The sequence below is a fragment of the Bubalus kerabau genome, chromosome 6 (genome assembly GCF_029407905.1).
Source record: "Bubalus kerabau isolate K-KA32 ecotype Philippines breed swamp buffalo chromosome 6, PCC_UOA_SB_1v2, whole genome shotgun sequence".
NCBI classification, from domain to species: Eukaryota; Metazoa; Chordata; class Mammalia; order Artiodactyla; family Bovidae; genus Bubalus; species Bubalus kerabau.
Genome location: NC_073629.1, coordinates 81777556 through 81801024, shown reverse-complemented (window position 1 = coordinate 81801024; position 23469 = coordinate 81777556). Strand labels below are relative to the sequence as shown.

The following is a 23469-nucleotide window of genomic DNA, read 5'->3' as shown; positions in this document are numbered from 1 at the left end:
GTCACCCCTCTGGGCTGACGTGCCTTGATTGGCTCACTTTGAAAGCTGATCTTAAAGGTCAAGTATGTTAACACGTTACCCTCTTTGATGCCCACTTTCAGATGGATCTTTAAAAACAGAGTGTGGTAGATAACATTGGGATCCCATATTTAACCTCTAATCTCTCCACCACAGCCAGCCTGAGGCAAAGCATACCTTCAGTGGCCCCAATAGCTCTCCCTCCAAGACCACCTTCTCTCCTTCACTCCAGCCAGCGCTTTCCACGTCTCCACTTATATTTATCCTGATGCCTCTTCTCCAAGGGCCGTCTCTTCTGAGGTATTTGCAGTTAAAGCTTATATGACTTAAATTATTTTCTCTCCTCCTGGTTGGCTGTTAACCAAGGATGCCTCAAGGCTTAAGCTTGTCTCAGGAAAAGGAAGGAGGTGATTTTGGAGAGACACCAACTTTTTTAGACCACGTCAGATTATATTCTATTCTTCAAGTTTCTGTATCTCTGAGCTTTTATCCATATTGGAGAATTCTGCATCCCTTACATTGATTCTTAATTTTATCTTGTATCCCCCCCTTTTAATGAAAAGATAGACCTGATTTTTCCCCTTTAAGAGATCTAACTTTGCCTCCCTAGAGAGAACCCAGCCTCTGAAATGGGAGGCTTTGCACTCAGCCCCAAGCTTACTAGTGCCTTTCCTGGGAAGCAGCGTGGATGTGGATCTGCCGTGGCTATGCTCTAACCAGATTAGCTAAGATGTGGCCTGATTTACAGATTTAAAAAGGGGTACCTCCCATCCACTTTTGGTCGTAATGGTCTTTGTGCTGTGCCATGCTTAGTCACTCAGTTGTGTCCGACTTTGCGACCCTATGGACTGTACCCCACCAGGCTCCTCTGTCCATGGGGATTCTCCAGACAAGAATTCTCCAGACCAGAGTGGGTTGCCATGCCTTCCTCCAGGGGATCTTCCCTACCCAGGGGTCAAAACCAGATCTCCCACAGTGCAGGCAGATTCTTTACATCTGAGCCACGTAGCCCCATGGACTGTAGCCTTCCAGGCTCCTCTGTCCATGGAATTGTCCAGACAAGAATACTGGAGTGGGTAACCTTTCCCTTCTCCAGGGGATCTTCCCAACCCCAGAATCAAACCCAGGTCTCCCGCATTTCAGGTGGATTCTTTACCATCTGAGCCACCAGGGAAGCATGATGGTCTTTGGGAAAACAAATACAGCTTACCAGTTATATTTGCATTGGTAAAATGAAATTACTTCCCACATGAGAGAAAATAAACCATGCTTTGCTAAATGAGCATAATTAGGAATACTACATCTCTTTGAACTGTGTGATGGATTTCATTCAGACCAAGATTCAGGGCTCTGGGGACAGGCATCTTGAAGGGATTTCATCTCCATGGCTCAAAATAGGACTTGTAAGAGGTGCCAAGTGGGGTAAATTCAGAAGTGTTGGATGATTTCACTCAAGGCAGTCAGTCCCCCCTGAGCCTGCCAAGCTATGGGCTTGCAGAGCACTGTCTCTGGCATTCCAGTTGAAGAACCAAGAGAATCAGAACAAAGAAACCTGCTGGGACTGTGTAAATTGCCAGCACTTTTGGCCAGTGAGTTTGCTTAAAAACAATCCCCAAAATCTCTCCCCAGTTCTGAGGCTTAAAATTCCAACTGTTGTTCCCTCTGCTTTGTCCTTTGGATATAAATGAGATTTTTTAATTAAAAAAATTGAGATAAAATTCACATAAAATTAACCATTTAAAAGTGAGCAATTCCACAGCAGCTAATATATATACCACCATCTCTCATTCCAGAACATTTTTATCACAACAAAGTAAAACTCTACATCCAGTGAGTAGTTATTCCCTATTCCTCCGTTCCTCCTGTTCCTGATAACCATCAATCTGCTTTTTATCTTTATGGATTTACTTATTCTGGAAATTTCATATAAATGGAATCATGTACTCTGTGGCCTTTCTCATCTGGTTAATTTCATTTATCATAATGTTTTGAAGATTCTTCCACAGTGTAGCATGTTTTGGTACTTCGTGCCTTTTTCATGGCTGAATAATTTTCCACCGTATGTATCTACCACTTTTGTCCATCCATTCATCTATTGATGAGCATTTGAGGTTGTTTCTACTTTGAGGCTATTTTGAATAGTGCTGCTATGCACATTTGTGTACAAGTATTTGTTTGAAATTCTTTTGAGTGAGATTTTATAGTTAGCAAAGTGCCTTTAAGTCTATTCTCTTCCCCCTAAGGAGAGACATGCATTTTAACTGGTCTTAGTACCTCATAGGGGAACATTTTAGGGCCTCACTCATCAGTAAGAATCTGTTCAACTGACTAAGGCCTGCCATGCCCCAGTGTAAAATCTGGTGCAGCAGAAAGTGGTTTCCAGTTTGAAGCATCGTTCTGGTATGGAGAGGGTCCATATCTATGAGCTAGGCTAGGTCATCTCTGCATCTCTCAGGTCTATTACAGATCTGCTGGTCAGTCTGTGCGCAGTGGAGCAGCAGGGAGGACAGCTCTCAGCAGCACCCTCTCCCTCATTCAGCACTTGTTGGCTGAGTTGGATATTGTACACTGTCCTGGGCCCTGGAGTTGTGAAGCCAAGCAGGACATGGTCCCTGCCTTAGAGACAAACATAATATGAATTCAGAAGTCTGTGGGAGTGGTGTGGTAAAGGTGCTGGGTGGGCGGGAGTGTGGGGTAGGCAGTGACTGACTTTCCCAGGAAGGAGGGGTTGGGAGCACCCGATAATAAAGGCAATCACAAGGTGAGAAAGCAGATGGACAGCACTCCAGGCCTCAGGAAGAGAATAGACCAAGCCAGGGGGGCAGCAAAGTGCATTCCCTGTTTTGAGACGAGCAAGGTCAACAGCAGCATGGCTGGTATCATCAGGTTCACAGGCTTATCAGTCTGGGAATGAGGCTGGAAAAATGGGCAGAAACTAGGGAAAGGCTTTGTGTACTGCAGCGAGTAACTGGTGAGTCGGAAACTGGGATGAATTTTAGGCAGGAAATGACCTGCTCCAAGTCTGTGTTTTGAAAAGATCCCTTTCTAACTAGTAACTGATGAACCAGACTCCCTCCCCCTCCATCCTGGCCTGCCTTCTCTGTCATCTCACCGGCCCTCAGACAGCCCTGGACTGAAGTGCAAGGTCAGGAAGATTGCCTTCTTCTTCACACAGGGACCTTTCATCAGTTGCCCTACCCTCCTTGTATACAACTTTCTACAGAGAGGAAAGTGCTCATAGCAGCTAATAAAAATCAATCAATACTGGGCCCTTCCTAAGTAGGTCATTTCTCCTGGAAGTACTTGAATTTAGAAGTAGGCCAATCACAAATAAGTGAACTGTTCATGATGAAAATTCAGCCACCCAGGGATAGGTCTAGAGGGATTCTTATAAAGTTGTTTTAAGGAATAATTGAGGTCATCTGAAGGCCTTCCTGACACCCTCACACCATAGCATCTCCTGTTCATTTATATACAATAAGGTTCGCATCTCCTCACCTTCTTTTAAGACTCTTTCTTTTTTTTGTTTTAATTGGAGGATAATTACCTTACTATACTGTGCTGATCCCCGCTGTAAAACAACTCAAATCAGTCACAATTATACCTATATCCCCTCCTTCTGCGGGGGGATGGAGGCTCAACAGGAAGGGGATATGTGTGTAAATCTGTCTTTTTTCTTTTACTTTTTATTTTGAAATATTTATGTTTAAGAAAAGTTGTAAAAGTAATGCAGAATTTCCATATTCCCTTATCCCCTAATGTTAATGTCTTGCATCAACATAGTACTATTATCAGAAGTAAGAAATTACCATTGGAGTGCTACTACTTACCTTCCCAGGAGGCACAGTGGTAAAGAATCTGCCTGCTGATCCAGAAAATGCAAAAGTTGCAGGCTCCTTCCCTGGGTCGGGAAGATCCCCTGGAGAAGGAAATGGCAACTCACTCTAGTATTCTTGCCAGGGAAATTCTATGGACAGAGGAGCCTGGCAGGCTACAGCCCTGCTGCTGCTGCTGCTGCTAAGTCGCTTCAGTCGTGTCTGACTCTGTGCGACCCCATAGATGGCAGCCCACCAGGCTCCCCCGTCCCTGGGATTCTCCAGGCAAGAACACTGGAGTGGGTTGCCATTTCCTTTTCCAATGCATGAAAATGAAAAGTGAAAGTGAAATCACTCAGTTGTGTCCGACTCTTAGCGACTCCATGGACTGCAGCCTACTAGGCTCCTCAGTCCGTGGGATTTTCCAGGCAAGAGTACTGGAGTGGGGTGCCACTGCCTTCTCCAAGGCTACAGCCCAGGGGGTCTCAAAAGAGTCAGACATGACTGAGCATGCACAGGCATGCTCACTACTAAGTAATGTATAGACTTCCTTCAGATTTCCACAGTTTCTCTATACATATTAAGGGTTTCTTTTGAAATCATGTGTATAAGACAACAGTTGCGTTTGCTCTCTTTTCTCCCTTAAACTGAGGCACCCTCCAGAAACCTCGTCCCCCACTGGAAGCACTAAAGAGAGTACTAGCTGGCCTCTCTGGTGGCTTAGTGGGTAAAGAATCTGCCTGCCACGTGGGAGACCTGAGTTCAGTCCCTGAATTGGGAAGATCCCCTGGAGGAGGGTATGGCAACCCACTCCAATATTCTTGCCTGGAGAATCCCGGTGGACAGAGGAGCCTGGTGGGCTGCAGTCCATGGGGTCGCAAAGAGTTGGACATGACTGAGGGACTGAGCACACAGTGGGACTCTCATGGTCCAGACTTGGCACAACTCCATTTTGGCATCCACTTGGGGTATTCTGCATCCTTTCAGTCCCCCTACCTCACCCACCCACCCACCCATCCTTTCTTTTTCTTTCCTGCTCCCCTTTCTCAAAAAACTACATCTTGGGCTTCCCTGGCCCCATACTATACACTGCACTGTCCTCTTTTTTGGAGAATGCTTGAGAGCCTTATTCCAGACCCAAGAAGTTCAGCCAGCAGTGTGTAACCATTGACTCCCACAGTCGCTGTCAAACTCCCTTGGGCAGCATGCTCCCCATTCTTGGTCTGCGGTGCTTCTTGGGTGGATACTCCTACTGCTGCCACATTGGTTGCCATCACTCTCAACCCTGTGTGACCACCCCTCATCAGCTCCTTGCTCTGGGGAAGGGGGAGACCCTGGAGGTGGGGGGCAAACTGTGTTTGCTTTTCCCTATCACCTGGCAGCGAATTTGGAAGGTTGTAGAGGCTGGCAACCCAGTAACTAAATTACCTTTAGAAGAATCATGAGTGCCCATCACAAAGCACTCCAGCATCTTGACATCACGGCGAGGTGGCTGGCGCATGTTGATGCCAGGTACTGTGATGGATGGCCAGAATTCCATCTGCCCTCTCCTAGTGTTTCTTCTCCCTAGAATGCAGCCTCGGGCATGCTCACTGCAAGTGCCCTTGCACTCTCACGGCCTTGCTTCTTCATGTTTTTAATTTGCTAACCATGGAAGACATCAGTGATGAAAGAAGTGTGAGCTGGAGAAAGGCATAAAGTTGATTAATGTTGGAGGAGCGTTTGTTCCCCTCCAGCCACGGCTGGCAGGAAAAATGGGAAGGATGAAAGGAGATTGTGACTTGACTTTTAAAAGGGAAACTTTTCGCCACCTGTGCATGTGTGTGTGTGCAGTCGCTCAGTTGTGTCTGACTCTTTGTGACCCTTTGGACTATAGCCCGCTAGGCTCCTCTGTCCAGCAGACACGAAAACATCTTCACAGTAGAGAGCCCCTGTAAGCAATGGAAAAACTCCCATATGCAACTATTCGGAAGGAAGTTGTATACCGAGGTTACAAGCACAGGTTTGGGGGCAAATCTAATTCTTCTGCTTACTGTGCCACAGTGGACAAGTTCTCTTGCTCTCTCTGACTCTACAGTTTTCTCATCTGTAAAATGGGAGCACTTACATCTTCACCTTCTGTATAAGACTGTTGTCAGCATTAAATGACTTAATATTGACTTTATATGTAAATGAAATTTAACAATGCCTAAAACAGAGTAAAGGCTTATTATAAATCCTCTTATTTATTATTAGGCTGATTTACTTTACAGTAGGATTGAAAAGCAGAACATTATTATAGCCTGGTAGTCAAGCTTGACCTTGAATTTTGTGATTAAACCCTAGCTCTTCCACTTGCTGGCCTTGTGAGTCTGAGCCAGTTACTTAACTTCTCTGAACATGAGTCTCTCACTCAGATAAATAAGGATAATAACGCCACAAGGGGCTACTTTGAAGAAAGCACTTATCATAGTACTCAGCACAGAGAGCAGCAGACACTTAATACATGTTTGTTTTTCTAGTGCTGTGGTTCTCGACCACAGTCAAATCACCTGAGAGCTTTTTAAAACGCATGAATACCTAAGCTGCATCCCCAGAGACTGTGATTTAATAGGTCCAAGGTGGGGTTTGGACATTGGAATTTTCGAAAGCTTCTTAAGGAGATGGTATACACAGCCAAGACTGAGAACTACTCCCAAGCAGATGACATTGCATACTCTTTTTGTTTGTTTGCTTGCTTGGTTTTTTATATCTGTCCCCAAGAGACTGGACTGGTCAGAGTATCAAGAATTCTGGGCACAATAAAAAATGTAATACACCTGCAGATCTAAAGCCCTCGATAAGAAATAGGCAGCCAAAGAATTGCATTCCATTTTATTCTGAAAAACAGTATTCAAAGGGTCTTTTCAGAATCTCGAATTGGAAAGGTGGTAAGAAGTTTAGCCTAAGCCTCACACATAAAATATGGGAACTCCCAGTAGGTCAGGGATTTATATCTGGGGTAATTCCAGGGTTTTGTCCTCCCAAGAGATATAAATTGAGGCCTTGAGAGTTTAATGTGGGGGAGGAAGAAGTGTTCTCATAATGACACCTTAAAAATCCAGGACTCTGCTAATGCCTAGGGATAGAATAGCATCATCTAAAATAGCAGGGGGGTGATGGTGTGGGGGTACTCTCTGGCCTCAGGACTCCAGTTTTCAAGATCCAAGGCTGGGTCATCAAGAAACTTCTTTCTCCCCATAGGTTTATAGTATTAGTTACCCAATAAAAGTGGGGTTAATTTTACAACCCAAGTAAAATTTAAGCCAAAAAAGCTTCAACATTACTCTAGGATTTATGAAAGTAAACATGTGGAGTGCTTGCAGGATTTTGCAACATTAAAATTTCAATGTCTTTATGTCAGGTGTATGATATATTCATTTGTATGTGTACTTTAAGGTTACGTTTCTAAGAGCTTTGAACTCCAAACTATTTGGGAGACTGAATTGGAGATACTGCTCCCATCTCCACCTTTAACTTGACTGTTTTAGTGAGTAAGGAGTAGAAAGTAGCTGAAAATGAGTGTCTTTTAAGGATCAGCTCGATCAGATTTTTTTCACATGGTTTCCTATTCTACCGGGCTTTCTAGACTCCCTCCCTGAACCCTCAGGTGTGGATGTCCAGGGCCAGAGCTATGAACACAGTTGGTTTTACAAAGCAGAAGCTTAGCAAATAACTATCTTTTAAATATCTTCTTCAGTACCTGCTAGTGTTAGTCATTCAGTCATGTCTGACTCTTTGCAACCCCATGGACAACTGTAGCCCGCCAGACTCCTCTGTCCATGGAATTCTCCAGGCAAGAATACTGGAGTGGGTAGCCATTCCCTTCTCCAAGGGATCTTCCCAACCTAGGATCAAACCTGGGTCTCCTGCATTCTAAGTCACTAGATTGGCAGATTCTAAGTCACTAGGGAAGCCCTCTTGGTAACTGTAAGGGCTTTAATAATAATTATATGTTACCTCTGTGTAGCACTTTTTTAAAGCTTTTACACAGTTTGATAGGATCCTCATGACTTTGGTTCAGCAGTAAAGAATCCACCTGCCAATGCAGGAGACACAGGTTCTATCTCTGGGTCAGAAAGATCCCCTGAGTAAGGAAATGGCAAACCACTCCAGTATTTTTGCCTGGGAAATACCATGCACAGAGGAGTCTGGCAGGCTAGTCTACGGGGATGCAAAGGGACATGGCTTAGCAACTAAACAACAAACAGCAACATGACTTTGACCTATAGGGTTGGGAGTTCAATTATTATCTTCATCTTTTAGATAAGAAAACCATAGCTCAGAGGATTTGAGAGGTTGCCTAAGGATAAGAAAGTGAAAGTGTTAGTCGCTCAATGATCTCCCACTCTTTGTGACCCCATAGACTGTAGCTCACCAGGCTCCTCTGTGCATGGTATTTCCCAGGCAAGAATCCTGAGTGGGTTGCCATTTCCTCCTCCAGGGGATCTTCCTGACTCAGGGATAGAACCCAGGTCTCCTGTACTGCAGGCAGATTCTTTACTGCCATAGCCACCAGGGAATCACACCTAAGGATAAGCACATGTTAAATCCAGCAGGAGAATTTGTTCTCCTGACTTTTGCTCTAAAGTATTTTAACTTAGAAGAAACCAAAGAGGAAAAAAAATGATACTTCTTTCAGGCAAGATGTTGCTTCCAGCCAGGTTAACAGAGGAGGAGCATCCACGGCAGAAGTCAGACCATAAGCCTGGCAGGTAGCCTTCTGCTTGGCTGTAGTTTGCCTTTCAGAATCATATTGGTGTCTTGTACTCTGGTGTCTTATGCTTATCATAGGCCCAAGTGGGAGATTTTGGCCTCTGTCCTTTCAAGCTGAGCCTGCCATCTTGGGTCCTAATCTCCAGCCTTGGATCTCCAGCCATTTGCTCCAGTCACTAATCACACCACTTTCTGGAATCCCCTTCTTCAAAATGGGGCTTCCCTCATTTGCTTAGTTGGTAAAGAAACCGCCTGTGATGCAGGAGACCCTGGTTCAATTCCTGGGTCAGAAAGATCTGCTGGAGAAGGGATAGGGTACCTACTCCAGTATTCTTAGGCTTCCCTTGTGGCTGAACTGGTAAAGAATCTGCCTGCAATGCGGGAGACCTGGGTTTGATCCCTGGGTTGGGAAGACCCCCTGGAGAAGGGAAAGGCTACCCACTCCAGTATTCTGGCCTGGAGAATCCCATGGACTAAGTCCATGGGGTCGAAAATAGTCGGACACAACTGAGCAACTTTCACTTTATCTTCAGAATACAATCTGTGCCCTCCCTTTTATTATTATAACTTGAGGCAACAAATTTTTTTTTTTTAAGATTTTGTTTTGTTTTAGCAACTTATGAAAGCAAGAACAATTGATATTTTCTCTGGATTTCCTGGGACTTAGTGACTGATCTGAGATTGCCCAGTCTGCGGTTTGCCATGGACACTCTCTGCAGTGTGGGGGTGATGGGTCTCAAGTAGGAGCCATGTAACTGGACTGCCCTCTGCTTTCCTTCCCGCAGCACCCAGCTTCTCACCCCTTGGAGCTTCCTAATTGACATATCAGTCCGAGTAGGTCTTGGGGTGATGCGCCCACCCCTTTGTAGCAAATGAAACAGAAATAATCTGTGCTTAAAAAAACAAAAAACTGTAGAACATGTGCCCAGATTTCCAACTCATTTCCTCTTTACTCTTACAACTACATCATCCTCCAGCCCACCACCAGCTGCGAAAATAAAAGTGTTTTCTCCCACATTTAAGGATGATTTTGTGCTTCAGGATGATATTTCTAGAGGTGAAGGAAACTTGACCAATGTGACCAACAGATGTTTTAAGCGATGGATGGAACTGAGGAGGAAGCCAGATTCTTTAACCCAGTCTTTAGGATACTGTGCCCGACTGTGCCCCCTAGTGACTGTCTGGGACATCGCGCAGTCAGCGCCAACTGCGTGTGTGTCCTGAACCAGCTTATTTATGTGCTCTGTTTTCAGAGATGAGTATGAAGAAGATGGATTCTGTCAGCCGTACAGAGGGATTGCCTGTGCAAGATTTATTGGCAACCGCACTGTCTACATGGAGTCTTTGCACATGCAGGGGGAAATAGAAAATCAGATCACAGGTTGGTAGCAATGAAATTATATTTATACTTTGCATAACAGTTTTTCTCCCCAGAAGTTTTATTGAGCCCTTCTCTTGACAAAGGATTAGTCAAGGCATAGGGGTTAGGAACGGGGCCATAAAGAAGCCAGAGATATAATCTCTGCTCTGAAATTTACATTAGAATAATTTATTAAAGGTTGCCCTTAGAGGAAAAGGAGGCTTTGAGAAGTCTCACTTTTATTCAAACACTCAATAAATATTATTGAGTGCTTTTGGCATACCAGGACCTGGGCTGGGCATGGACGATGTGATGGTGTGGGGAATAAGCCAGGTATGTCTCTGCCCTCACAGAGCTTACTGTTTGGAAATAACATTGTGTCAAATGAAAGCGGATGAATTTAGAGTTAGAATTCTGGATACTAATCCCAATTTGCCATTAGTGTGACTTTGGAGAAAATCTTACTCTCCATGGAAATCTCTTTCTTCATCTGGGAAGTGAGTGAGGAGGCGAGTCGATCATGGGTCTATTCCTGCTCTAGCTTTCTCTATTTACCCTTCACTTTTCTGAATTGAAAGGATCTTTTTAATGGAAATCTAATGCTGAAGCACTACCTAGCACAGACAAGGTAGGTAGTGTCCGCCACTGTGCACGATTCTGTATACCTTGTTCGGATGGTCACAGCGGCCTGTGTCTCCCCCATTAGTGTGGTTATTATGTCTCGGTGTCCTGTGCATTAAATACATTAAAGTGGCTGTTCTGAAATTCTAATAAGGTTTCCAACATTAGCGCTGAAAATATAAGACACCCCATTGCATCTGATATATTTCAGTATATGTCCCAAATGTTGACCTGGAATTCAGATGCCCTGTAGTTTAGCTGGCAACCCTATGATTTAAGAGAGGCAAGAACAGACCCAAGACACATAGCCAAAGGCCCAGAAACTATGTCCCAGGAGGAATTTGAGGGAACCAAGAGGCAGCCAGGGGAATTATTTAACCTGAAGAAGCAACTATAGGAAGACGTATTTGCCAGGTGCTAAATCTCTCAGGCTTTCAAGAGGAAAGTCCGTAAAATTCCAGAGAAGCAAGACTGGTAGGGAGAAGCTATAAAAGATACCTTTCAACTTAATAAAAAAATCACTTGAACATACTTTTTACTAAGTATTCACAAAAATAAATGGAAGTTCTGAAATAAGTATATAAATATTTGGTCACCCATTTATAGTAATCTTCTCTTGGACATTTTCAGTGGATACCAGCTTACTAGAAAGTGTTACAGTTTTTTCTTTTTTAAAAAAAATCCATTTAACTTTGATTAACCCAGCACTTTTCCAAACTTGTTTAGCTATGGAACCCCAGTTTCTCAGACACTTTTAACATTCGACATAATTAATGTTCTGAGGAACATGATTTGGGAAACTGTATACCAACGACTTCACAGGCTGCCTTGTGAGTATAAGCTCCTTGTCAGTAGACATGTGCAAAGGCTGGTATGGGGATAAGAGATTAGGCAGAGCAACCACTAATATTCTACAATATATCTTGGACAACTGAGTTGTGCTCTTTGAGAACTTTCAAATGAGTTGCCTCATGATCAGAAGATGGGATCAAAAGTCTTCAAATTATAAGGAAATTAAACCAGTTACCCAAGGTCATCCAAGAACTGAGAGGCAAGACTCAGAACTAAATAAATCCTATGACTGGGCTCAGCCACTGTATAAAGCACGTTCTGCCCTGCAGCTGTCAAAAGTTTTAGAAGCCTCACAAAACTAATAAAAAGGACCGGAAGAAACACAAAGTTCTGTTGCTTTGTAGTAAAAATGAAAAATATATTGTACTTTAACCTAATTAATTCTTTTTATTAGGAAACAGTACATATGTAACTTAATCCTGTTTTTTTAAACTTTGTAGTCAAAATTATTTTTTTCAAGCCAGTGAAAGTAAGCTGCTTAGACATCTGAAATGAATCTCCTTCCCTTGGCCTTGTCTGTTTGAGTACAGCAGATTCCTTCCAATGTGTGTTTACATCTGATATCTGTTGACTGGATAACCAGGGGAGATAAACCCTGCCTCTGGGAGTTAATAATTGTGTTTGTTTTCCAGCCGCCTTCACCATGATCGGCACCTCCAGTCACTTATCTGATAAGTGTTCTCAGTTCGCCATTCCTTCCCTGTGCCACTACGCCTTCCCATACTGTGATGAAACCTCGTCGGTCCCAAAGCCCCGGGACTTGTGTCGCGATGAATGCGAAATCCTGGAAAATGTCCTGTGTCAAACAGAGTACATTTTTGCGAGATCAAATCCCATGATACTGATGAGGCTGAAACTGCCAAACTGTGAAGATCTCCCCCAGCCCGAGAGTCCTGAAGCTGCAAACTGTATCCGGATTGGAATTCCCATGGCGGATCCCATCAATAAAAGTAGGTGGTAGCCCCTGACCTTCTGTGCTGCCTCAGGGGCCAGCAGCCCCAGGAAAATTGGACCTTGATCCTCAGTAATAATTTTGTGTTGGTAGTCAGATTACTTCCCAGTTGTCCAGATACCATGTGGGGGCTGAGCTTCCAGTGGGTAAGATGCAGTGCCATTCTTCAGAAAGTTACATGAAGAAGATAATTTTAAAATATGGCTTCTGGTTCCTTAATGACTTAAAAATAGAATCACTGTATGTCCCAGTAATGCCACTCCTGGATATATGCCCAAAAGAATTAAAAACGGGTGTTCAAAAAAAAAAAACTTGTACAGAAAGGTTCATAATAGCTCTGTTCACCATAGCTAAAAGTTGTAAACAACCCAAATGTCCATCAGTGGGTAAGTAGATGAATATATTGTGGCATATCCACATAACGAAATATTGCATGCTGTATGCTAAGTCACTTCAGTCGTGTCTGACTCTGTGGGACCCCATGGACTGTAGACTGCCAGGCTCCTCTGTCTGTGGGATTCTCCAAGCAAGAATACTGGAGTGGTTTGCCAGGCCCTCCTCCAAGGGATCTTCCACAATGAGATATTGTTTATCCAAAAAAAAAAAAGTAAAATCCTGTTACATGCTATAGTATGGCTGAACCTTAAAAAGACTGTTATAGAAAGAAGTCAGACACCATTGTATGAGTTCATTTATATACAATATCCAGAGTGGACAATTCCATGGAGATAGAAAGCAGATTGCCAGGTGTAGGGACTAGGGGAGAGTGTGGAGTGACTGCTTAATGAAATAGGGTTTCCTTTGGGGATGATGTATGTGTTCTAGGATGAGATAAGTAGTTAAGGTTGCACAATATTTTGAATGTTCTAAATACATTAATGGTAAATTGCCTTATATTGTATTATACCACTACCTATCTATCTATCTATATATATATGGGAGTTTGCCTCCATCCTCTCACTGCCAACAAACAAAAGACTGTTTTCTGTGCATTTCCCCTCCATCTATATTACACTTTACCAGTAATGTTTTCATTTCCTTTTGGCAGTTAACTCTTTTATTAGTTAAATAAGTTAGTGCACCTAAAATGCTTAGAACTATGCTTAACATATAATAGCAATACCATCATTATTACTATTATTACTCTCATCTTATCATTACCCCTCCAGATTTCAGTTTATTTCAGCTTAATAGATTTTTGCCATGGTTTCAAGCATCAGCTCCCAGAAGGAAGATTTAATAGGACCTGCTTCTTGAAGATGTCCAGTGTATCAGCACAGCGATGGCCAAACTCCTGTCGGAAACCCCTAGTGCGCTGCTGCTAAGGAACATCTTCTGAGGACTACATTCTTTATCCCATGACCTATCCATCTATCTCATGTCTAAGGTCACCAAGCAGAAATGGAAAGAACAGTCCCTGCACCATTCACTAGGCGATTGCTCCTGTGCCCCCGGATCCTGCCCCGGTTCTGATTTTTTTCTGTGTTCCATATAAAAAAGAATTGTGGAGACTGGTTTCCTTCCTCAAGCATACTCTCTAAATCCTCCCAACAGTGTCACTGCGAGGTCTGCCCTGTGTCCCAGCCCAGCATGCGGGAGACTGCCACGTGGCCCCGACCGGCAGGGAAGCCTTGGCCGTGAGGGTAACTGCACATCTTCCCTCCAGAAACTGCTGGCCAGGAGCTCTGGCATTGTCTCTGTTTCTCACACTTTGGGCTCTTCTTTCATGTATTTCAGATCACAAGTGCTACAATAGCACAGGCGTGGACTACCGGGGCACCGTCAGTGTGACCAAATCGGGGCGCCAGTGCCAGCCCTGGAATTCCCAGTATCCCCACACGCACACCTTCACCGCCCTCCGCTTCCCAGAGCTGAATGGAGGACACTCCTACTGCCGCAACCCGGGGAATCAGAAGGAAGCGCCCTGGTGCTTTACCTTGGATGAAAACTATAAGTTTGACCTGTGCGACATCCCAGCATGTGGTAAATACTCTCACTGCCTTCCATGGCTTCAGTCACTTTGAAGCAGTGGTCCCCAACCTTTTTGGCACCAGGGACCAGTTTTGTGGAAGACAGTTTTTCCACAGTCCAGGCGATGAGGGGATGGTTTGGGGATGATTCAAGGGCATTGCATTTATTGTGCACTTTATTTATATTCTTATTACATCAGCTTCTCCTCAGAGTATCAGGCATTAGATCCCAGAGACTGGGGACCTCTGCTTTAAAAGATCCCAGCTCTATGCCCCTTCCCTTAGGAGAATCATATAAGGGGGCAAAGGAGGTTGATAATGTTTATTTGATCTCTAACTCTGTTTCTAAGATAGGTAAATTTTGCTGTCTGAGCAAAATTTTTGGGTACCAAAGCACATTCTCAAGCAGGAAACTGCCTTTGTATTAGTGGGTATAACAGGCACCATCTCTCTGGAAGTACAGGAGAAGCAGCTTATCACAGTCATTCATGAAGTGAGATGTCATGCACGATGGTCCATGTCCGAGTGTACCTTTTTTAGCACAACAGGTGTATTGGAAGCAGAAAGAGAACCGTTTTTTCTGTGTCCTTGAGAAAACCCACAAGAGAGAATGAATCTAGAGCCAGTACTCAGGGATCCAGGGCAACCTGTGGATAAACTGTGTCCTTTGCCTCATCCTTTTATACTGCAAAAATATAGGAAGAAAATGAAACTTCTGAATCAGTTTGTTTCTTTTTCTAGAAAATGTTTGGAGGGTAAGAGAGAGAGAATGAAAATGTTGGTGATACTGGGAGTTTCAGATGATTTTTTAATGATTTGTCTTCCTGATTATAGTTCTCATAAATAACATCACTTGAGTTTCCCAGGCATAGGGGGAGCATCAGGATGTCATAGGAAAGCCACTCCAGTAAAATGGAAATAATAACGATTTACATTCAAGGTTTCTTAAGAGAATAAGTAAGTTGTTAACTGAAAAACTCTATGATATCTGGAAGACAGTAAATGTTTAATAAATATTTTATTGTGTAATTTTTATGTAGTCAATATATATATAAAGAGGAACTAATTGTAATTAGTATGTAATATACACATATAGAGGGCTTCCCCAGTAGCTCAGCGGTAATGAATCTGCCTGCAATGCAGGAGACCTGGGTTTGATCCCTGAGTAGAGAAGATCCCCTGGAGGAGGGCATGGCAACCCACTCCAGTATGGTTGCCTGGAGAGTCCCATGGACAGAGGAGCCTGGCGGGCTACAGTCCATGGGGTCTCAAAGAGTCAGACATGACTGAAGAGACTGAGCACCCACGTACTCACTACACATATAGAGAAATGCTTGTTTTCAGCAAATATTGTTTGAGCCTGTTGTGGAGTAGGGAGGCTGAAAAAGGAAAAAATGTGATTCATATTACAATCGCAATGCAGTGTGTGTGATACAGTAGAAGTTAGCACAAATGCTGTGAAACAAAGAACAGGAAGCTGAAATATACTACAGCGATCATTAGGGAAAGTACTGGGACGACCCAGAGGGATGGAATGGGGAGGGAGGAGGGAGGAGGGTTCAGGATGGGGAACACATGTATACCTGTGGCGGATTCATTTTGATATTTGGCAAAACTAATACAGTTATGTAAAGTTTAAAAATAAAATAAAATTTTAAAAAAAAGTAAAAAAAAAAAAATATTGAAAGAATTCTCAGTGATGAAAATTGGGGAAACCATTATACTACAGTTTCATTCTTACATGTTATCTGTTATGCCATATCATCTTCCCTTGCAAAATGGTTTTAGGGATGGTTCAACATGCTCAGTTTGAAAGAGAGATAACCAGCCACTAGGTTTTAAAATGCCTTCATATGCAGCATAAAGAACAAATTATGACATTAACTCTTCCAGAGCCACCATTGGAAATGTCAAAGAAAACTATTCTGTATTTTTTAAATGATGAGCACTTAAAATTTATGGTTTTCCCACATGCTATATTCAACATGAAAAGGAGAGTTATAATCACTTACTTAATTGCTCCATCCCTTCTCCTACATCAGGTAGGTGTGAAAATCTGCCAGAGAGCCAGGGATAATAGCAACAATTACTGAGCAAGTCCCATGTGCCAGGCATCATTCTTGGGGTTTCCAAGGCTTTATTTATACTCACCCTCTCCCTGAGACAGAGAATGGTATTATTAACCCTTCCCTGGTGGCTCAGATGGTAAAGAATCCGCCTGCAATGGGGGAAACCTGGGTTCGATCCCTGGGTTGGGAAGATCCCCTGGAGGAGGGCATGGCGACCCACTCCCGTATTCTTGCCTGGAGAATCCCCATGGACAAAGGAGCCTGGCAGTCTGTAGTCCATAGGGTCGCAAAGAGTCAGACACGACTGAGTGTCTGAGCACAGCACATACTGCTCATGATGAAACTGAGGCTCAGACAACAACAGAGTTACCCCACTAGTCTGTCTGACTCATCTTCCTGCTACTCCATTGTGCTGTCTTAGGAGACTGGTCTGTGTCCTTAAGGAAACCAAATGAATTATTTTAAGGGAAAAAAATGCATGGTTCACTTGACTCTGGGTGAACACCATTGTCCTGTGGGTGACTTTTGGCCCAGAATTTCCAACTGCAATCCTCATCTGAAGTAGGGAAATACATAGACATAGGGAACAGATATGTGGTAGCCAAGGGGGACAGGGAGATAGGAGGTAAGGATTGGGAGTTTGGGATTAGTGGATGCAAACTAGTATATATTGGCTGGATAAACAGCAAAGTCCTACTGTATAGCACAGGTTACTATGTTCAGTATCCAATGAAAAGAAGAGACACATGTATTAACTGAGTCCCTTTCTCTCAGCAGAAATTAACACAACACTATAAACCAAGTATACTGGAATACAATTTTTAAAAATAAAAAAAGAAGTAGGGAGATAATTTACTCATGAGCTGGAAGGTTTGTTGATAATTGGGTTCAAGCTTTATTACAATTAGTTTAAGTCAAGACCTGATACCTAGAAAGTATTGATTTTCATTTCAGCATCATTCTTTAGGCAATCAGACCAAAAACACTCTCTGAGGCATGAAAGAAAGCCTTGAGCAGTCTTTCAGACCTTAGACAGAGAGAGAAAGACCACCTATATTCTCTACCATGAGCCTGCATGGTGCTTCATGCTTTACATCTTCATCTCCATCTAAAATTCATCACCACACTGTGGGACAGATGTTATTAACATATCCTACCAAGGTATATGTCTAAATGAGATAACTCATAGCACTGGACCTTGAACCCTTGTCTACTTGCATATAGCTCCGACCAAACTCGAAGTTCGTGTTCTTTTCCCAGACACTCTGCTATTTCCCACTGAAAGATCTTTCAGAAATAAATAAAGGGATGACAATAGGCTCTCTGGATTTCAGGACACTGATTCCCATAACATGATATGGCATCAAAACACGTTCCCTTGCTAATGAAGAAATCCATCACAGTGCTTCTCAGTATATTATTATAGTATTAATCAGTTCAGTGATGTTGGAAACCCTAAGATATTTCTTTCTGAATATCAATCTGCAGAATTCTGAGGACTGGTTAATTCTAGTCATGTGAGAGAGAAATTTGGATGAAAGGTAAATCTACAGATGACAAGCCAGTTTTCACCACTTATAATAATAATTTTTTTTTAAAGAACATTTTCATTTCATTTTGAAAGAAAACAGTTCCTTTTGGATTCTTCAGGCCAAGCCACAAATACATCCATTAAAGGAACAGGGAATCCTTGACATGTGATCAATAAACAGCTGCTGAGAGGCTAGCGGCTCCCTAGGGTATGAATTACAGAAGAGAGTAGGTCGGCATCAGCTGTTGTTCCAAGATGAGGCTTCTTGTAATTGCCCGTCAATAGCCCACCTCTAACAAAGTAATCATACAGAATCCTACTTTTATAACATTTCTTTAGAGCATTTGCTTTTTTTCTCATTTCATCCTTAGAAAAATCATGAAAGCTAAAGTAGGAATTTCCTGCCCTATTTTAACATATGAGACAGCCAAGGTCTAGGGAAGTGGTAGGACCTACCCAAGAACATAAATGAGTTAATAGAAACCAGGTCTCCTGTCTCTGGGGCCACTCACTGTTTGTTCTATACCAGTGGTTCTCAAACAGGGGAAGTTTTGCCTTCCAGAGAACATTTGGCAATATCTGGAGGCATTTTGGTCATCACAACTGAGTGGGGTTGGGGAAAGCCTTATTGTTGCTGTTCAGTCACTAAATTGTGTCTGACACTTTGCGACCCCATGGACTGTATGTCACCACCAGGCTCCTCTGTCCATGGGATTTCCCAGGCGAGAACACTGGAGTGGGTCGCTATTTCCTTCTCCAGGGGATCTTCCTGACCCAGGGATTGAACCTGTGCCTTCTGCTTTGGCAGGCACGTTCCCTTGCTAATGAAGAAATCCATCACAGTGCTTCTCAGTATATTATTATAGTATTAATCAGTTCAGTGATGTTGGAAACCCTAAGATATTTCTTTCTGAATATCAATCTGCAGAATTCTGAGGACTGGTTAATTCTTCACTAGGGAAGCCTGGGGGAATGTTACTAGCTTCTATCGTGCAGAGGCCAGGGATTCTGCTGAACACCCCAGAATGCACAGAACAGCTTAGACAAAGAATTATCCAGCCCAAAATGCCAGTAGTGCCAGGTTTGGTAAAATCTGAGACTGAATTAGAATTACACAATTTAGACTATAGAATATAGTATATTGTATATACTGTATAAATTATATAATTTAAACTATAGAATAACAATATTAAACAGCAGTTACCATTTATTGATTGCTCACAAAGAGTCACTATGTGAAGGTTTTTCTTTTTAAAGCATTATCTCATGTATAGTAGCTCTATAACTGTATGAGTTGCATTTTATTTTACCCAGGAAGAGAAAAATGAGACTTAGAGAAGTTAAATAACTTGTCCAAGGCCACACGATTAATAAGAAGTGGACCCAGGATTCAAAGCTATAGCCTGTCTTGTAAATTCTATGATTTATGTATGTGTGTGTCTGTGTATATAAATAGGTAGGTGGGTAGATGGATGGATAGATAGATAGATTGATAGATTGGTGATAGAGATATGGAGAATAACTTTGTATCTTATAATGAGGTGTAAGCTTGTGGGGCGTATTTGCAGTGAGTCCTTTTCCTCCTTCCTCTCCAAGGGGATGGAATCTCATGGGAATGTTCCTGCATTCTTTAGTTAAGTCAAAGTTAAAGAGGTTTCAAAATCTCCATGGGGTTTCTCATTTTCCTACTGATATCTTTTGTTTTCATTTCAACTAAGTAAGGCTGAAAGAAGTATAGACCTAATTAAATGCAGAATGTGAGCATTTGTTATAGTTTCTAGAATAAAGGCATTTGAGAACAGTGTGCCCCAGATCATTTTATCTGTGAACTTTTACTCTAAGACAGAACATAAAATTAAACACAACCAAATATGTCTGCTGTGAATTCTGGGAATTGGCTTAGCTAGGGCTGTGTGCATGAGCCCAGGCAGCGCCTGGAGAAGAGGAAAGAACAAAAGAAGTTTGCGCCAGACTTGAGCTCTCATCTTCCCTGTCTTTTCTTTCCTATCCCAGATATCCAGCAATTAGAACAGTTATTATTTATTCATTCACTTACTGAAACCAATGTATATATGTTGAACTTCTACTATGCTTTAGATTTTATGAACAAGCCGTGCCCTCCTGTAGCTTACAATCTAGTAGAAGAATCAGAGGGGGAAATACAAATCACTTTAAACACTATCGTTCCCCGTGTTCCTGTGTGCTGTAACTTGCTTTTCTGTGTGTGCTAATATTTGCTATTGGTTGAACACTGTGTGAAGTTCTTTACAATAGCATCTGGCCTATGACTTAGCTGATGCTTAATAAAATGTGTGGAGTTAACCCTCATAATAACCACAGGCTAAAGCTATCACCTCCATTTTACTGATGGAAAAGCTGAGACAATGTTGTTTTTACTAAAAATAAGATTGGGTCCACAGGATTCAAGGTCCAGCCTGTGTCCACCACACTACAGCTACTTAAAGAACAAATTCTATCTTATTCAGAAGAATAAACATTCCTTTATCATTTCCCTTTTCCCTTTGATCCTTATGAGCTCTCTAGGTCATCTTTTTTCTTAATCTTTGTTTGTTTATTTATTTATTTTTGTCCATGCTGGATCTTTGTTAATGTGTGGGCTTTTCTCTAATTGCGGTGAGCTGGGGGCTACTCTCTAATCGTGGGACGGGCTTCTCATTGCGCTGGCTTCTCTTGTTGCTGAGCACAGGCTCTAGATATACGGGCTTCCGTAGTTGTGGCACACGATCTTAGTTGCTCTATGGCATGTGAAATCTTCCCGGACTAGGGATCTAACCCTTATCCCCTGCATTGGCAGGTAGATTCTTATCCACCAAGTTACCAGGAAAGTTCCTCTCTACATCTTTGATTTTCTTACTTGAAGCTGCGCAGATGCAGGAATGGAGCCCCCAGCCATAAGACATCTACTCTGAGACCAGGGTGTTCAGGGTGTTCTTAGGGACTAGTTCCCCTGACAGCTCCACCCAGGCCTCACATCGTTTGCCCTTTTCCCGTTTAGTCCTAAGTCTCCTCCCTTCCTGGCAGCCCTGGGTTCCCAGTCCTCAGAGTTGGCCATCTTCCCTGAGATCCTGCCTGCAAACCTTCATTTGCTACGTTTTCACCTCTAGTCCCTGTGGCCACCTTCCAAGCCAAATACTGTGGACTGGGTGGAAAAGAAGTCGAAAAAGAAACATTTGCCTATGTTCTTTCCAACTGGCACCTAGGCACACCTCCCAACTCACAGTTTCACTGTAGCCCTTATCATTGCTGTTTTATGCAGCTCTGAGAGGGAAACTGTGAAAAATGTCTATTTCTCTGGGAGCTCCTTTTGCATTGATCTGACCATTTCCCTTTGTCCATATTTTCTGTCTTCCCAACTAATTAAGATCCCCTATTTGTTTCTTTTTTTGAATTGTAGTGAGGAGGCAGAACCTTGATTACATTCATGTTTTCATGTTCAAACCTTAGCCCTTTATTTGGAGAAGGAAATGGCAACCCACTCCAGTATTCTTGCCTGGAGAATCTCAGGGACGGGGAAGCCTGGTGGGCAGCCGTCTGTGGGGTCACACGGAGTTGGACACAACTGAAGCAACTTAACAACAGTAACAGCAACAGCCCTTTATTTCCACCTAGATGAGTCTTGATTCTTCTACTATCCAGGCCAGTGTGTTTGAATCACTGCTAAATAAAGGTTTCTTCATCCACCAAAGAACCAGAGCTTCCAAACAGTGGTATTGTTTTTACTCTTAAACCAGCTTCACCGAAGAGTACCCATTGATAAGAAAAGTAGTGAGCCATTTGGCTCCATATGGAGTTTTCATACCTGGCCTGTTGCTTTTGTATTTCCTTTTAAGTCCTTGGCTTGCACCGGTTTGCCAAAGGGCACGTTGCCCAATTCTGTGCCTGAATAGCCCTGACTTGTCCCATCACCTTACAAACACCCACCCTGGGTTCTGCTTTGTCACAAACCATTTTCTCCAACGTGGTAGTTTACAGTTTGGGGCAAGGCAGATGTTTTCCAGATTGCGAACACTGCAGTTTTTAACTCACTCTGTCAGCAGCCTTCTCCCATATTTCATAGAAGACCTGTTGTAAGGCAATTTGTCTTTCAGCCATTTCTTCAAACCAAAATTGAACATTACTGTGGATTGGATGTTGGGGAGGGGGAGCAGAGGAAGGAATAGAGCACTGTTTTGTATAGTTTGAAGTTTTCCGGAAGAGTTATTTTTGTGCTCCAGGGATTTTCAAGATGTACTTTGGTCTCCAGTCTTTGTCTATTTTCAGCAAAGTAAAGAACAATCGTTACCAAAAACTTATAACTGAGTCATGTTTCACAAACGTGTCAACATAAAATAATTTTCTCTAAAAGGATTTTTTTTTTTTAATTTTATTGTCTCCAGTATATATTGAGTCACTCACCTAGTGTGTCAGCTACTCTAGCAATAAGCTTTGGAGGCCCTTAACTCTTTGGGCCCGCCCCCATGCCGATAGGAAGTGCTCCTTGTCATTTTGAACTTTGAGTGACAGAACTCTGCTGTAACACCATGGCAATTGTTGTTACTGGCTTTGCATCAGTCAAGATTCTGGCAGGAAACAAAAAGCACAAGCAAATAGACTAAGGAGAATTTTATAAAGATATGGTTTTTAAAGGTGTGGCAGGATTAGGGTAAACCAATAAGGTGCAGGACCTGGGGCTAACAGGAGTGAAGCAATACCATTCTAGGCCTGGAGAGTGGATTACCCCTCCCCATAGAGTACAGCCGAGGCAGAAGAGAGGGCTGTCCAGCGTGTGCTGTGGCCTTTGGTAGAGGCAGGCAGGCAAGCCTCTGCAACCCAGCAGGAAGGGAGCCAGAGGAATAAACACACCAACCGTACTCTCTCTTCTTGCCCTGGGGTTCTTTTTATCATGCTAGTGCCTCCCAAGAGCTGGACCTAACTGGAAGCCAGAGTCCCATTAATCCTGGGCATAGAGATCAGCCTCAGCATAGAGCTGCATGGAAAATGACTAAGACTAGATCCGGTGAGCTGGGGACACTTAGGGGAAGTATTTATCACTGGCTCTAAATCAGGTGCTTCGTAAGAGAGTCCAAGTTCAGTGGGAGCCTCAGTAAGGTACATCGACTCCGTTTATAAAACCAGAGCATCTTAAAGGAAGATAGAAATCAAACAACCTCTGCTTGAACATGCCAGAGACCTGCAGAGACAAGGTTATCTCTCTAACCAAAGTTATGTGCTGGTTCCCCCTGTTCAAATCTGCCTTTGTATGCCAGAAGCTAAAACTTGTATGTGAAATCTCCTGATTTTTGTTTTTTTTTTCCTTAAATGTGAGCCACTACTTTAAATTGGGGGGAAATAAAAAGCTAGTAAGGAACAAGTGTGTATACTATAACTGGTTTTTAACATCTGGTGTCATCTTTTATTGAAATTTTGAGACTTTTATTGCATCCTTCATTCAGTTTTTTTTCTCCTTTGATCCAAAGAGCATATAGCTCCTCCCACCTTTCCTTACTGATCCTCCTCTCTGAGTGTTTCTTGCTCCTCCAGAATCCT

General features: G+C 42.8%; 1 protein-coding gene across 1 annotated transcript in view; it reads left to right on the top strand.

Annotated features, from left to right (window-relative positions):
• ROR1 (receptor tyrosine kinase like orphan receptor 1) overlaps positions 1-23469 on the top strand; it is a 466632-nt gene that overhangs the window by 414653 nt on the left and 28510 nt on the right. Inside the window, exons 5-7 of the mRNA XM_055585619.1 lie at positions 9821-9948; positions 12033-12350; positions 14090-14335. Coding sequence (XP_055441594.1) covers positions 9821-9948; positions 12033-12350; positions 14090-14335 — 692 coding nt within the window. The remainder of the gene's footprint in view (positions 1-9820; positions 9949-12032; positions 12351-14089; positions 14336-23469) is intronic.